Raw genomic sequence first — 17,256 nt, forward strand, 5'->3', positions numbered from 1 at the left:
CGACTTCCAAACGATCACTCGACTTATTCAATCAAGCTTTAAAACAGTGATGCTTCATGCATATCAATTGTCTTGAGCTGCTTGCTTGAAAACGATGCATTACTTGCATCGAACACACGATATTTCATGAATATCAATTCCTTAAATAACTTAGTTATTTAACCTAATAGCACTGTATGCTATTTCTTGCGCAGGTCCCACGACTTGACCCATTCATTCGAGACATCAAACATGTCACAAACTGGAGTATTGGTCTGGCAGTTTACAGCGTGCGGCTTGCGACGCACTTATTACGAGAACGTGTCAGGAGGCATAAACGGTTAACAATGATGAGGGAGGTGGGTAAAGGCGTGATCGCGTGACAATCACCTACACGACCCCACTACTCCATCACTCAACTTCCTACGAGATGAGGGTTGCGCTCAAATGACTTGTATAAATAGGTTCTTCAACCTATTTTAACACAACACGGAAAACCAAGTGTTGTTAACTACGTATCCAGAAAACACCCAGAACTGATAGCTTACATTATGCAAGCCAGTTCAACATTCTGATACAAGTCATAAACAGCCAACATCTTCACAATCTTAACACCGTCTTCGCTTCCCTCCCTAAGATCAACCCCATCTCCTTCACTTTGTGACCGAAGCAAGTTTGGAATGGCCATTTCTTGGTTTAGGCCAGAATTGTACAGATTGATCTCTCGAATCTAAAGTACTCCCGTGCATTGCATTTGTTTAGGGTTTAGATTCGTTTCTCATCCACACACACCCAGATTTACCAAAACTAGCAGCAACAGTTTTCACCCTCAAACACAACCGTGTATGTCGATTTCGTCAACTTTGCTCGTTTAATCATGATTTACTCGATATCTTGGGTTGTAGGTGTCTACCTACAAAACATAAAAATATAATAAAATTAGTACAAAAATAAGGATAAGTATATATAAATAAGGCGGTGAAAATGTATTAATTATAAACTCATCAGTCGTCATAGTATTTGAACATGTGTTAAACTCTTATTTTTTGGATTTGAAAATTCCTTAGTGTTCAAACTGCATTGGTCTATAAATAGTGAAGTTTTTGCTTCTTACAAACTCATCCCAGAACATATGCCTTCATTTTGTAGTCTTTGTGGGAAGTTCACCAATAGTCACTTGGAGAGAAGAGTAACCTAATTAGGCGAGATCTCTAACGTTATTTTCATTTAAAGACTTACGTGAGATCAAGAAGCGTCTAGAAGTACCATTGATGGGAAACTTGAACAACATTATTATTTGAGTTTTGGATTATTGATATGATAGACTAACGGTAGTTAAACCTTGATTGCACAACATTGTTATTTGAGTTTTGGATTATTGATTTGATTGACTAACGGTAGTTAAACCTTAATTGTACGTAGTTTGTTTATTTAACGATCATTCTCTTCCGATATAAGGTCACGTAAGCTAGATCAAGGATTTCCAAAGTGTATATATGTCTTTAGATCTGAAGATAGGCTTGTGATCATCCATTGTTAACATATTCTGCTTTGTGTATGATTGATCACAAGGGAATCAAGTTATTTGTGCATGCATATTGAAGACCGAAGATTTGAAGACAAAAAGATTTTCTTATTGATCTTTGTGATTATATATCGTGTACACTAAATTGACTAGGATCCAAAAAGTTTGTTTATTTTTGATAGAGTTTCCTAACTTGTTGTATAAATCGACGATCTATTATTTGGTGGTTCTTTTCAGGATCCGAATCTGATAGGTTATAAAGATCTGATTTTCTCGATAGTCTAGATTTTGGTTGATCTAAACCGATACAAAGGAGTTTATATTATTTAAATGGAAAAGCCTTTGTATAACTCAACACACATCTCTGATTCAGTTCTTTAGATTGATAGATCGGTTACCGAATCCAGATTAGTCCTTTATTATTTCGGAATACGATCCAAAGGAGTTGAGTGCTAGAAGTCGTCACAACAGGTGGAGGAATTTAAGATAATTGACTTTATTTTAGGATTCGCGTGCATTGACCATATTGGTAGTAGGTGCAAGGATTCTGCAGGAACTAAACAACTTGGAGTTAGTTTACTTGGTCTCAACTATACAAAGTTGGTAGTAGTCTTTGTATAACAGCTTAATTCTGAGAGTACTCAAAACTAAACTAAGTCTGGGTTTTTCTGCATTTGCGGTTTCTTCATTAACAAAATATTGTTGTGTGGTTTTGTTTTACTTTACACATTATAATTTATAATAAAGTAATTGCACTGTACATTAATCAAACACTTGGTTCGACCCCATAATTTGTTTCAGTCCGAACTTATACTATATACCAAGTGGACATTTTTTGGTTGTTATCTTCTTGACAGTATCTGTCTATATTTGATAACGCAAGGTGTGTCTTGAATATGTTGATATCGAAAGGATTGTGGTACCTTCGTCATTTCAAAGGTCCCACACTAATTTGTTTCATCTTGACGCACGAACGTAAATGCAACTCAGAAGTCTTGACATGTTATTAAGAGATTCTAAACTACAATAACTACTTGAACTAAACTTCACTAGAATATTTACAATGCAACATAAGATGTTCTCTTATCCACCTTCTAGTTGGGAAACAAACATTTGATTGTCCTTTTATTATTTTCGGTGATTCTTCCATGCATCCGACGATTGTCAGCGATCTAGCACTGCCCGTCTTTTTAAATCGCCTCACTACATCACGACCACTTGTTGTACTTTGGTCCTATCAAAAATATTTCATCACCACTCTCATAAAAATCCCATATGGATTGATATTGCATTAGCCCTTTGGTTTTTTCTCCAATGACAAAATAGTTGCGTTTTTTATATGGTGATACATGTAACTCTATGGTAACTTGTTCTCAAGGTGTAAACACCTAAGACCTAACAAAAGTTTCCAGGATTACACATGCCGCTCTTTATCTCTAATTTGAAATGATAATGAAATAGTCACACCAGTAACTGGAGGAATGAAGCATACCTGACCACTTTCATGTTCAAAGGAATATTTTGAAGTGATTCATTGAAGACCTTCAAATGTTGAAGATGCAACAATGAATATGTTCTCAAGAGTTAAAGTCCAAGATAAAAAAATATTAATACAGTGAAGATGATTTTTTTACTACACGAAGGCAAAGACTTACATAACAAGAAAAACCCTCTTTGAAGCCTTTGGATAACATGAAAACCTAGAAGCAGATGGAGAGTGTTGCAAGGAAGAATATATTAAGCTGTAGCTTATGTCTTGGAAATGTTTGTGAACCATATGATGGAAAGAGTTAAAGGAAGCTATTCACTAGCGATAACTCCACCTGTTGAACCCATAACCTATGATTTGAGAGTTCAACTTCTGACCAACTGGGCTAATTCCCATTTGTTAATAAAATCTAAAGTTCTTTGTCTTGTAACGAGCGTTTGTCCCGCCTGGATAGTTTGACTCAAATTGAAGGTCACGCAATGTCTCCGTCTCAGACTCAGACTCAGACAGATTCGTAAAAGTTCAGTCTTCAAACAGACGCAAGACAAAAAGGAAAAGCCTCGCAAATATTTTGGCGGCAAAATTTGAGAGCTGTGAGAGTATACAGACCAGATCGATTGAGAGAGTTAGGGTTTCTCGAGTAATACAATCCATACGCCCCATTTCATTCAAAATCTCCAATTAACACTTATCTGAAGAAAGACATTTCTCGAATTTTTTTCTAGGGTTCTAATATATGTGAACATATCGAAGTTCACCGAGTAAAATCAGTTAGATTGAGCTCAAAAGTAAACCCTAAATCCAGAATTACGGCGACGGAAGAACCTATGTAATGTGATTTGATTGTTAGGGTTCGGATGGAAGGAGGAAAAGGAGGAGGGGTTCCAAATGAAGCGATGATTAAACCTATAAACAAAAGTGTAGTTCATAGAATCTGTTCAGGACAGGTAATACTTGACCTATCATCTGCTGTTAATGAGTTAGTTGAGAATAGTTTAGATGCCGGTGCCACAAGTATTGAAATCTCCTTGAAAGATTTCGGAAAAGAGTCATTCAAGATTGTCGATAATGGGTGTGGCATTTCACCAAACAACTTTAAGGTACTACTTTGACTTTTGAAAGTTTTAGTTGATGTTTCTTAAAGATTGGATTTTTTTGGAAACCGAAATTAGGGAGAAAGAGTGTAGAGAAGAGTCATTTTATGGGTATTGACGATTCTCGTGACGTTTTTGGCATTGTGATTTTGATCTATATGGTATGAGTTTTGCATTGATTTTGAACAGTTTCTGTGTTTTTATGACTTTCGATGGAATAACGTAACCAAATTCACCTTGTGTAGTCATATGAATAGAATGTCTGGAGAAAGAAAATGTTAGAGTGCTCGTGGATTTGGCGCCATTGATGCCAGGCATTCAACCCCAGCGGGTTGCCCATCTAACAATGAATAGGTCATCCATGCGGATGTGTGCACCATGTGCTAGCAAAGCTCAATTTGAAACCCAAGGTTTTGTTAGAACTTGAGCACGACATTCTAGTCGGTGCTCATTAGGAATTGAATGAATGATATGCCCCATTACATCATTGAACATGATATCCATTGAACCATAATGCCAAATTCTTCTATTTTTCTTATTTTTTATTTTGAATGTTGTGGTTAGAATTTGAATGCTTGCAACGTATAACATTGTTTTGGTTGTTTTAGAGTTATATTTTGAGTTTGATCCTGATTCTATTATTCTTTGCAGGTTCTTGCGTTAAAGCACCATACATCTAAAATAGCAGATTTCCCTGATCTACAGTCTCTGACTACATTTGGGTTCAGAGGGGAGGCTCTAAGTTCACTTTGTGCACTAGGGAAATTAACTATTGAAACTAGAACTAAACATGAATCAGTTGCTTCACACTTGACTTTTGACCACTCGGGATTACTAACTTGTGAGAAGAAAACAGCACGTCCAATTGGTACTACTGTCACTGTCGAGAAATTGTTCTCCACCTTGCCAGTCAGAGGCAAAGAATTTAGTCGTAATATTCGAAGGGAATATGGAAAGCTCGTCTCTTTACTGAATGTGAGATACTTTTTCTTACTGCTGTCACGTTTTACATAATTGCTTTTTACTTGCTTAAAGTCTTCTATCGCATGTTCTTTTGTATGTAGTCCTAGAATGCATGTTCCAATGCTGACTCTGGCTATCTGAAGGCATCCAGCAGCTTGGTGGATAATGACCTGGATTTCTTTATCTGTTTACACTGTTTCCACTTTTCCTTATTTTCAGGCATATGCTCTCATAGCAAAAGGAGTACGGATAGTGTGTACCAACACAACCGGTAAAAACACAAAATCTGTGGTGATTAAAACACAAGGAAGTAACTCTATGAAAGATAACATTATAGCAGTGCTTGGTAATAATATTTTCACATGCTTAGAGCCATTGAATATATCGATATCCGACAGCTGTGAAGTTGAAGGTTTCCTTTCGAAGCCTGGTTAGGGAAGTGGTCGTAATCTGGGGGATAAACAGTTCTTTTTTGTCAATGGTCGACCAGTTGATATGGCCAAAGTCAGCAAGCTTGTTAATGAACTTTATAAGAGTTCTAGCTCCAAACAATATCCAATTATGGTTATGAACTTCATCGTGCCAACAAGAGCATATGATGTCAACGTAACTCCTGATAAAAGAAAAATATTCTTTTCTGATGAAGGTTCCCTTATGCGCTCCTTACGAGAATCTATTGAAAAAATTTATTCCCCAAGTCACTGCAGTTATTCAACAAATAAAGTCGAGGAGCACCAAAAGGAAGGCAATGGCCTAAATTTATGTCACAGTAATAATGAAGCAGAGTGCAGTGAGGTTCAAGTTGTTGAGGATGACAGTCCTATTAAGACAGTCAAAAAGAGGATACCTGTTTCAGATGTAGAAGAAGGAATGGTACAGATCGAAGGTGAGAAACCGTCACCGAAGGACTTCACTCTTAGAGCTCATGCATTTGGAAAGGCTGATTTTTCTTCTGAATACGAGTATCACTCTAAGAAATTGAGAACTTCTATGCCTATTGGTATAACTGAGAAACGATCACGTAAGGATTTCACCCTTAGAGCTCACTCATCTGGAAAGGCTGATATTTCTTCTGAATACGAGTATCACTCTAAGAAATCGAGAACTTCTATGCCTAGTGCTATAACTGATCAACGTGCCTCCCCAAGATCAGCTGAGGATGGTGTTGCTAAGAACGCCAATTCCAACAGTTGTTTAAGCCTTGCTCAGTCATCACTTACCAAATTCATTTCTATCAATAAGAGGAAGCATGAAAATAGCTGTACAGTACTGTCTGAAATGCCTGTCCTGAGAAATGAAATAGTGCAATGTCAAGTGAGTAAAACCAATTCAAATATGCAGCCTGATCTCTCAAAGTCCCTTGTCGATCACTGCCAAGGTGATGGTTGTGCTGATGTTCTTGGGAAAGAGTCCTCCAGGTGTTTTAAGGGGACTCTTGAATCTAAAGAAGTAGAAAGTCCATCTGGTGCAGAAGGAGATGTTAACGTCAAGGGATTTGAAGAGGTATTTGGATATCTAACTTCAGCAATCTGCATTTTTTTATCCAGTTTAACATCTCTGTACATGTAAGCACTTCATTTTAGACTTCAATATTTGACAGATTTTTGAGGACCGCAAGTAGCTAAACAAGATGCCGCTGTAGTCTTTTTGATCATACTGTATAGTTTGTGAAACTTACATAGAGGCAATTATATCTGCATTTTTTCCGATTAAATACCTAAGACTCTGTACGTTTTTTCTCAAAGGTAGCACTGCTGCTTGGATGTCAGACTGTACATCATACGAAAGTAGGTCCAGTCTAAACAAATGACATTTAAGTTTGTTCTTTCTGATAGTCGCACTATTTCGATCCGATTTTTCCATACCACAGAATATCTAGAAGCAAATAGATTGGAGTTCTATTTTTCATGAAATTATATATCTTTATAGAGCTTGTTGTTTCTGATTTAACTTGGCTTTCTCCAGGGTGACTTAGAATTCGGAATGAGATTACCGCACATTGACGAAGTAACTTCAAGAGCTCTGGCGGGCAAAGATCTAGAAAACATATCTGAGGAGATTTCAGGCTCAGGCCTACCGTCTAAGTCTTCTGAAATGCCTTTAGATGCTCCAGTCCAGTCTCATCGTTCAGAGATCTGCTCCATTTTGCAGTTCAATATTAGGGATCTAAGAACAAGTCGTGAAAAGAGGCTTTCGAGATTACAATCTAGTGGTTCCATGCATGGAAAAACAAATAGCAAAAGGTCAAATCCTGGAATTGATTTTTTTTTTCTTTCCAAATAAATATAAAAAGCAAGTTCTCATGTCCTTACTTGTTTTGATCATGCTGTAGGTGCTATGCTGCTGCAACACTAGAGCTCTCAGAACTGGACAATAATGAACGTAAAGCTAGATCTCTAGTTGCTGCAACTAATGAGTTGGAAAGGCTTTTCAATAAGAAAGATTTTAACAGAATGAAGGTTGATAGGCATAATTTTTTATTGGTTACTCTAGTTTTCATAGTTTGACATTAATCATATGAAACTGTTTATTCATGCTAGTTTGATTGCTCATTTTATTCTGTTGTATTTTGACATTGGTGTAAGAAGACAATGTTGTATTTTATGATAAGGTAAATTTGTTGTCAAGCAACTTCTTGTTTTCATTTGTAGGTTATTGGGCAGTTCAATCTTGGCTTTATCATTGGAAAGCTAGAGCAGGACCTATTTATTGTTGATCAGGCAAGTTCTTGTTTCTTAGATGACGTTGCTTATTTTCTACTGCAAGCTGATACATACAACAAAGGTTTAGGGTTGTTAACTTTAGCTCTCAACATCTTACATTGTGAAACTGATATTGTCCGACATTTATTTAAGAACTATCAAAATCTACTGGAGTATATCTAGCATCACCAATAGTATTTCTAACATCCGTTGCTTTAAAAAAAAAAGTGGACTCCGCTCTTCCATTGTTCCGTATCTTAAACCTATATGCCAGGTTCTTTATTCCACTCTCCAATAGTTTGTTAGGATTAACTTCTGAGTTACAGATAGTCAGATACATAAATTTGAAATGAATTTATTGCTTTGATGGCTACTTTATATATTATCTCTTTAAAGCAAGCACAATTATCTAATAGAATATTCAAAACATGTTTTTCTGTTACTACTTTTCAGCATGCTGCAGATGAGAAATTTAACTTTGAGCGGATGGCGCAAACAACCATCTTAAATCAACAGCCTCTGCTTCAGTAAGTAGTTCTCTGCTTAGATTATTTTCATCAAACGTGATTTCATTATGAGCATATGGACAGTAAAGTCAATAGGGTCAAATCATCAAAATTGTTGTGTTCATAGTGTTAGTATTTGATGTGGCTTTCCAATTCATTCTTGTAGGCCGATGAGGTTGGAGCTCACTCCTGAAGAAGAAGTAATTGCTTCAATGCATATGGACATAATCAGGTATCACGTGTTCATTTTCTTTTGTTCCTTGCCAAATCTGTGGATTTGCACAATTATCATGGTCCCAATGCTTTCTATTTTGATTTTGCAATTTTTTTTTTTTTTTTTTTTAAGTTCTTCTTTTGATGCTTGGTTTTGCTGACTGTATAATGTTGCTCATCTGATTACAAGGAAAAATGGGTTTTCTTTGGTAGAGGATCTTGGTGCTCCCCCAGGCCATCATTTTAAGTTAAGAGCTGTTCCATTCAGTAAAAACGTAACCTTTGGAGCTGAAGGTACTCTTTGCCCATAACATCTATTATCATGTGATTTTTTCAAGTTGTGAATCCGATTAAGGAGGCTTGTATAAAGAGTTACGCACTTCATTCGTTTGTAAACAGATGTCAAGGAGCTTATATCGGCCCTTGGCGATAGTCATGGGGATTGCTCAATTGTAAGTAGTTACAAATTGGACACGGCAGATTCTATTTGTCCACCAAGAGTGCGTGCAATGCTGGCATCCCGGGCTTGCAGATCATCTGTTATGATAGGTGATCCACTGGGAAAGAATGAGATGCAAAAGGTAATACCAAATTGATTTTTCATATCCAGTTGGTCATGTTCTTTGGATAGAAGGATGATGTATTAAGCTTTAAAGTTCAATGAGTCACACATCTTATATAACTCACATGGCAGAACCTGTAACATTGATTGTTGTATAAACTAATTACTATTATTTTGTTGTTGTTATCTGATTTTCAGATACTCACACATTTGGCAGAGCTCAGGTCCCCTTGGAATTGCCCCCATGGTAGACCAACAATGCGACACTTAGTGGACTTGACAACCCTCTACAGGAGGGAAGAAGATATTGATGATTGAGGGAGACGAAACTATTAATGAAGCTGCTAGCCTTGACACCTGCCAGTCATTTTCTTAATTTACCGGAGCTTCTTTTTTATGTTTGTTTTCATCCAGACCTGGATTTGGGTTTGCATAACATCTCATCTCCAAATGTCCCGGTACTTTTTTTTTTCTCTCTTAAAATAAATGAATGTAAATATTCTGCTTTTCTGATAAAAAAGAAAATGTAAATTAAGCTGTTAATCTTGGATGAAAATATTCTGCTTTTCTCATTATGTGCTTTAAACAATTGAGCCAGTGATTTTCGGATTGCCACCATTTACCGTTTTGGACTTTTAGTGCCATTGTTGGTCAACTAAAACTGTTTACGTCATGAACTAGTCAGATTTTTAATTGGATGCTACAAATGTGTCACAGACTCTTAAGTGGTTTGCAATCTGCATTAAAATGGATTCATAAAAATGGCAAATTCGTGAGGTAAGATTCTGAACAACTCATTCACGTTCATTTATGATGATGAACATGGCATTGGTCATTCAAACTCATCTCACTCTCACTCTATAATCCAAAAACCGGCTTACATAAAAAAAAGAAGTTGCCCAAGACTAATACACTGCATCTTTTAACTAGTTTTTGCTTCTCTAAAACATGTCTAATTCTCCAGATACTTCTTGGATCACATCTCTTTCATGTTCGTCAAGCCATGTTATCGAATCTTCTGCGAATACATCAACCTTGTCTGTCTTGCTTCAATGGGTAAGATTTGTGTTACTATCTCCATGTTGGCAACGCATTCTCTTCACCGTTGTTGATCTTCTCTTTTTGCTCACACTTTTCATCTGTTTAGTCAAAGAACTACGTTTCTCGACTCGTTCTTCTATTAATGAACAAGAAGATTCTGCCATTGCCAGAAGAAGAAACAAGTTTTATGTCAAGACTAGTATTTCTTACAATCTTTCTCTGATTCTTACTTTGCTATTAGCAGTTTCTTATACTATTCTTTGTCTAATAGTTTTCACAAGTACTACTGAAACGTCCAATACATGGAGACTAATAGAACTTGGATTCTTAGTAACTCAAGCAGTAACCCATTTTTCTATTGCGGTATTAATCGTACACGAAAAGAGAACTGAAGCAACGATTCATCCAACATCGCTTCGCCTTTATTGGATTGTCATTTGTTTGTTCTCTATATCTGGGATCACTAGACTCAGCCTAATCAGAGAAAACCATGCTTTGAAGTTACGCACAGACGATATTGTTTTCCTAATTGTTGTCCCAGTATCGGTTGTTCTTTTATATTTTGGAATCCAAGGGTCTACAGGAATTGAAAAAAATGGAAACTGTGAACCAGAAAAGGATTTAAATGAACCTCTTTTGGTGAACAATTCGAATGTGTCAGGGTATGCTTCAGCGTCGTTGTTGTCAAGAGCTACTTGGTATTGGATGAATCCGTTGCTAACAAAAGGATACGAATCGCCTCTACATATAGAGGATGTTCCATCACTGTCACCTGACCATAAGGCTAAAGAAACATCTCAATTGTTCGAATCAAATTGGCAGATACAAGCAGACAAATGCAGCCACCCAGTTCGAACGACATTAATTCGTTGTTTCTGGAAGGAAATGATCTTCACTGCATTCCTTGCTATTCTTAAGCTATGTGTTATGTATTTAGGTCCTATTCTTCTGGATGGGTTCGTCAGGTTCACGTCTGGTAAAGGTGATTCTCCTTATGAAGGTTACTATCTTGTATTTGCTCTTTTAATGGCAAAATTCATCGAAATTCTTTCGTCTCACCAATTCAATTTCCAATCTCAGAAGGTCGGAATGCTCATTCGATCAAGTCTCATTACATGTTTATACAAAAAGGGTCTTAAACTCTCATGTTCTTCCCGCCAAAAACACGGCATAGGCCAAATCGTAAACTACATGGCAGTGGATGCGCAACAGCTTTCTGACATGATTTTACAGCTTCACAATCTGTGGATGATGCCAATTCAAGTAGGAATTGCTCTGGTTATACTCTATTCTTACTTGGGTATATCGTCTTTGGCGGCATTTGTTGGTGTTACTGCTGTAATGGTGTTTGTTCTATGGGGTACTAAAAGAACCAACAAATATCAATTCGGTGTAATGAAAATGAGAGATTCAAGAATGAAAGCTACAACTGAAATGCTTAATAACATGAGACTGATAAAATTTCAAGCTTGGGAAGAGCATTTTGCTGAAAAGATTCAAGCATTTCGTGATTCAGAATTCGTCTGGTTACGGAAATTCGGGATTTCTGCTTCTGCAAATATGGTCGCATTATGGAGCACACCAGTGATAGTTTCAACCCTTACATTTGGAACTGCAATCTGGATGGGGTATCCACTAGATGTAGGAACTGTTTTTACAGCTACATCAATTTTCAAAATCTTACAAGAACCGATACGAAGTTTTCCTCAAGCTTTGATCTCGATTTCACAAGCAATGATTTCTCTTGGGAGACTAGATGGGTATTTAACAAGTAAAGAATTAGTTGAAGGAGATGTAGAGAGGGAAGAAAACTGTGGTGGTAGTGTTGCAGTTGAAATACATGGCGGGGTTTTCGGGTGGGACGATGATGTTGGTGGAGAAGCAATACTCAAAATTTTGAATTTGCAGATTAATAAAGGAGAATTCATAGCAATTGTTGGCACTGTAGGTTCAGGGAAGTCTTCATTTCTTGCGGCAATTCTTGGTGAGATGCATAAGATCTCAGGAAAGGTATGGTTTGAGCTCTATCTGTAGTGGCTATATCTTGGAGTTTTACCCTGATTATTCACTGTTCTTTGGCACATTATCATAACAGGTGAGAGTTTGTGGAACCACAGCCTATGTGGCCCAGACGCCATGGATACAGAATGGTACTATCCAAGCCAATATTCTATTTGGTACAGCAATGGACATAAATAGGTACAGAGAAGTAATCAGGGTGTGTTGCCTTGAGAAAGATTTGAATATGATGGAATTTGGAGATCAGACGGAGATTGGTGAGCGTGGTATAAACCTCAGTGGAGGTCAGAAACAAAGGATACAACTTGCTAGAGCTGTGTATCAAGATTGTGATATTTACCTTCTCGACGATATCTTCAGCGCAGTTGATGCTCACACTGGCTCTGAATTATTCAAGGTGAGCATTCCTAGCATTACCTGCAATTTATTACTTCGAATTTGTTACATTTACGGTTTTGAGTTTTGCAGGATTGTGTTAGGGGAGCTCTGAAGAACAAAACCATTTTGCTTGTAACCCACCAAGTTGATTTCTTGCATAATGCTGATCTCATATTGGTAATGGTTTTCAGATTTTTGTATAAGGTACTGGTAAAGATATCGGCATTTTGGTGGTCTAACAATGAATAATACAGGTCATGAGGGATGGGATGATTGTACAATCAGGAAAACATGATGAGCTAATTGATTCTGGTTTGGATTATGGTGCACTTGTAGCTGCCCACGAGTCATCTATGGAACTAGTAGAGGAAGAAAACAACCCTTGTGAAAAACCGGGCATGTCAAAACTTCCAAGTTCAATACCACCACACGACGCCAATGGCATAAATAAGTCAACCGATGTGTACCCGAAACCTGAGAAGGAAACATCCAAACTCATCAATGAAGAAGAGCGAGAAACTGGGCATGTTAGTGCAGATGTCTACAAGGCATACAGCACCGAGGCGTATGGATGGTGGGGTGTTGTTGCAGTAGTTTTGATGTCTTTGTTTTGGCAGTTTTCACTTATGGCTGGTGATTATTGGTTAGCATTCCAGACATCTGAAGATCGCGCAGCTTCATTTGATCCTACATTCTTCATTGGAATCTATGGAATTATAGCTGTTGTTTCATGTTTCTTGGTGATGATAAGAGCATTTGGTGTTATGTTTATTGGCCTTAAGACCGCTCAGCTCTTTTTCATTAAAATAATTCGTAGCATCTCACATGCACCAATGTCATTCTTTGATACTACACCATCTGGAAGGGTCTTAAGTCGCGTAAGCTTACTGTGTACTCTGGATTCAATGATACTTGTGATTACTGATGAGTTTTTCATGTTCGAATTGTTGAATCGCTGTTTGTTATTTTCAGGCGTCGAGTGATCAAACTACTGTTGATTTATTTCTCCCGTTTTTCGTAAGCATGACAGTCACTATGTATTTCACTCTTCTCAGCATCCTATTTGTCATATGTCAAGTTGCATGGCCTACTATCTTCCTCTTAATACCGCTAATTTGGTTCAATATCTGGTACCGGGTAAAGTTTCTTTCCGATCCATGATTTTTTTCCTGTATAATTATTCTGTTGATATTCCCTTGTAATACATTCTGACATTTCTTATTTGCAGCGATACTATCTGGCGTCATCACGTGAATTAACCCGCCTTGACTCCATCACTAAAGCCCCTGTTATTCATCATTTCTCAGAAAGTATTGCTGGGGTCATGACAATTAGATGCTTCAGAAAACAAGAGGAGTTTTCTGATGAGAATTTCAACAGGGTGAATACAAACTTAAGAATGGATTTCCATAATAATGGTTCCAATGAATGGTTGGGGTTTCGGTTGGAATTGGTTGGGAGCATGGTCCTTTGCCTATCTGCATTCTTCATGGTCTCGCTGCCTACTAATTTCATAAAACCAGGTTTTTACACCAACATAAGTTAATTTCATAAAAATGTGGTTTTCATCTTGTATTCAAACTGCAATCCTGTATTGTTTGATGCAGAGTATGTGGGATTATCCTTGTCCTATGGTCTATCTTTAAATGGTGTGTTGTTTTGGACTACATACATGACTTGTTTCGTCGAGAACAAAATGGTTTCGGTTGAAAGAATAAGACAATTCATAAACATTCCATCTGAAGCACCCTGGAGAATCAAGGATTGTCTTCCTTGTCCAGGCTGGCCAACCCATGGGGATGTCAGTGTCAACAATTTGCAGGTAACTAGATTCAAGCTTAAGATTTACATCATTTCGCTTTAATTTTGAATTTCATGAGACTTGTGGTGTGCACAGGTAAGATACAGACCAAACACACCTCTCATTCTCAAAGGCGTCACTATTAGGATTCAAGGAGGAGAAAAGGTTGGTGTTGTTGGTCGAACCGGAAGTGGGAAATCGACTTTGATTCAAGCTTTCTTTAGAGTTGTGGAGCCTTCAGGAGGTAACATAATTATAGACAACGTCGACATTTGCAAGCTTGGTCTCTATGACCTTAGATCCCGCTTTGGAATTATTCCGCAAGAGCCTGTCCTATTCCAGGGAACCATACGAAGCAACATTGACCCAGCAGGACTGTACTCAGACGAGGAGATATGGAAGGTAACTCCGTCTTTTTTAGCTCTACGTATATGGTTGATCAGGCATAACTTAAGATTTTCTATTATTCAGAGCCTCCAACGGTGCCAACTAAAGGATGTAGTGATTGCAAAACCACAAAAGCTCGATGCTTCTGGTTGGTACTCTATCTTCTTCAAATATACTGCTCTAAGCTAGCCTCTATGAGAAACTACTGACGATTCTGGAACTTTCATTTCTATCTTTTCAGTGGTTGATAGTGGAGACAATTGGAGTGTGGGAGAAAGGCAACTTCTCTGTCTAGGACGAGTGATGTTAAAGCGAAGTCGAATCTTGTTTATGGATGAAGCAACAGCTTCTGTTGATTCACAAACAGATGGTGTAATTCAGAAGATTATACGAGAGGATTTATCTGCTTGTACAATTATCAGCGTTGCTCACAGAATACCCACAGTCATGGATTGTGATAGAGTACTTGTTATCGATGCAGGTAAAAAAATCTTAAACCGAAACTGCTGCAGTAGTAGTGAAAAACTGTGTTATAGTACAAAATGCACTTACATTGTCTTGTTATTTGTTTGAACAGGACTAGCACTAGAGTTTGATAAACCGTCTAGTTTGCTCGAGAAACCAACAATCTTCAGAGCATTGGTTCAAGAATATGCAAACCGGTCATCTCGTTTGTAAACAATCAACGGGTTGAACTTTTGTGATTTCTAACTGTTGGGAGACAATTTGTTATGCAAGTTTCTCCATGGTCTGATTTTGGTGTTTTGTTATGGATCTTTTCGGTCAGTAAAGACTCAGACTAATGTAGCATCTTGCACAGTTATTTTTACTGGCTAATAACGGGTGCCAGTTTGACCAACTTATTTTTACTTCAATTCCTTTGTAATGCCAGTTTGACCGACTTATTTTGAGTTCAATCACCCAAAATTACCATATGCATTAGAATTTTCGGAAGGGAAAAATATCGTTTGGTCCTTTTTTAGCCTGGTTAAATTGGGGCCTATGCCACTTAATTGGGGCCTATGGATTTTTTCATCCATCCTATAAAAAATGATAAGGGATGTCTAAGTTTGATGAAACTACCATTTTACCCTCTATCAAATATTAATACTACTAATTTGTCCCCATCAAATCCTAATCATAAAATTAAAAATTAAAATCATAAAATTTAAAAACTAAAATCAAAATCAAAAAACTAAAATCATAAAATTAAAAACTAAAATCAAAATCAAATTCATTTCCATCTCCACTTCAACTGATTCTTCTTCTTTTCTTCTCGACCCAATCCTATAAAGTAGGTTTTAGTAACATAAAATTGCTCAAAAATTGAAAATTTTGAAATCAAATTTTTCCTGGTTTATCAGAATAGGTTAACGTTAATGTATATGTGATCCGATTACAAATAGAAACGGTTTAAATTCATGCCTACAAAGACCGATTGTCCTTGATATGTTTTCTGTTTCGAGAAATTTGAACCAGAATCGGATTACATTAGCACTTATAAAAACCGATTGTTGATGTATAATGTTAGAATCGGATTTTATATGTGTGCCGAGTAAACCGATTGTTGTTCTCAATTTTTCTGTATCTTTTTTTTTTGTTAGAATTGGATTACATGAGCATTCTTATAAACCGATTCCTGTTGTCCAATGTCAGGAATCGATTTTTACATATTATCGTGTAAACCGATTTTGGTTAACCCATTCTTTTTCCAGTTAATACTCGATCATAAAATGAGTATGAAATCATACTCGATTTCATTTCATTAACTCGGGTATAGAATGAATTTTAATTTTATTTGATGTTTAACAACATATAATTCACAGATAAAAAAGAGAAAATTTACCCACAATCGGTTTACGTTCATGCCAATATAAACCGATTATGGATAATCGGTTGATGTTCATGTCCATATAAACCGATTCTGAGTAGAAGCTAGTTTCAAAAAATCTCTGTATGTTTTTGAGGTTACAATCGGTATATGTTTTTGACAACATATACCGATTTTGAGTTGGTGTTCTTCAAAAAATTTCAAAATTTCAATTTTTTTCATGTTCAGATGATTAATTAACACAAGTTAATTTCACATCTAACACTATACTTTACCACTAATCACCCGAATTAATACTAATTAATCAGGGATAAATTAGCCATTAAGAAAATAGTTGGTTAAGGGATTTCTATGAATTACTTCTTAATGACCATATTTTGTCATGTAGCTATATATAAGCCCCAATTAAGTGGAATATGCCCCAATTTAGCCAGGTTTTTTAGGTGGTCCCAAGTCAGTTTGGTCCTTTCAGAAATCACCTTTTCCGTTTGGTTCATAATTATTTAAAAATATTAAATGAACCAAAGTAACCTTCCGTGTTAATTCCTACTTATTTTTTTGTAGCAGTTCATTCTGTCTGATGAACTCCGGAGTTCATTCCTTCAAATGAACACCTAATAAAACCAAACTAAATTTCCTACTTATTTTTTTAGCAGTTCATTCTGTCTGATGAACTCCTAATAAAACCAAACTAAATTTCCTACTTATTTATTGTGCGGAATTCATTCTGTCTGATGAACTCCGGAGTTCATTCCTTCAAATGAAC

At 36.8% G+C, this 17,256-nt stretch overlaps 1 protein-coding gene and 1 pseudogene across 1 annotated transcript; both read left to right on the top strand.

Moving 5' to 3' along the window:
- The first annotated feature begins 3,503 nt into the window (after positions 1 to 3,503).
- On the top strand, positions 3,504 to 9,569 carry LOC113350262 (annotated as a pseudogene).
- Positions 9,570 to 9,978: 409 nt separating this feature from the next.
- LOC113354393 (ABC transporter C family member 14-like) lies at positions 9,979 to 15,337 on the top strand. Its single transcript, XM_026597736.1, has 11 exons — positions 9,979 to 12,084; positions 12,170 to 12,490; positions 12,562 to 12,648; positions 12,726 to 13,349; positions 13,444 to 13,608; positions 13,700 to 13,994; positions 14,079 to 14,293; positions 14,369 to 14,674; positions 14,744 to 14,807; positions 14,901 to 15,140; positions 15,237 to 15,337. The coding sequence occupies exons 1-11, from the start codon at positions 9,982 to 9,984 to the stop codon at positions 15,335 to 15,337; spliced, it is 4,521 nt and encodes a 1,506-aa protein (XP_026453521.1). The 5' UTR covers positions 9,979 to 9,981.
- Positions 15,338 to 17,256: the final 1,919 nt, after the last annotated feature.

This window comes from Papaver somniferum, chromosome 2 (assembly GCF_003573695.1).
Source record: "Papaver somniferum cultivar HN1 chromosome 2, ASM357369v1, whole genome shotgun sequence".
NCBI classification, from domain to species: Eukaryota; Viridiplantae; Streptophyta; class Magnoliopsida; order Ranunculales; family Papaveraceae; genus Papaver; species Papaver somniferum.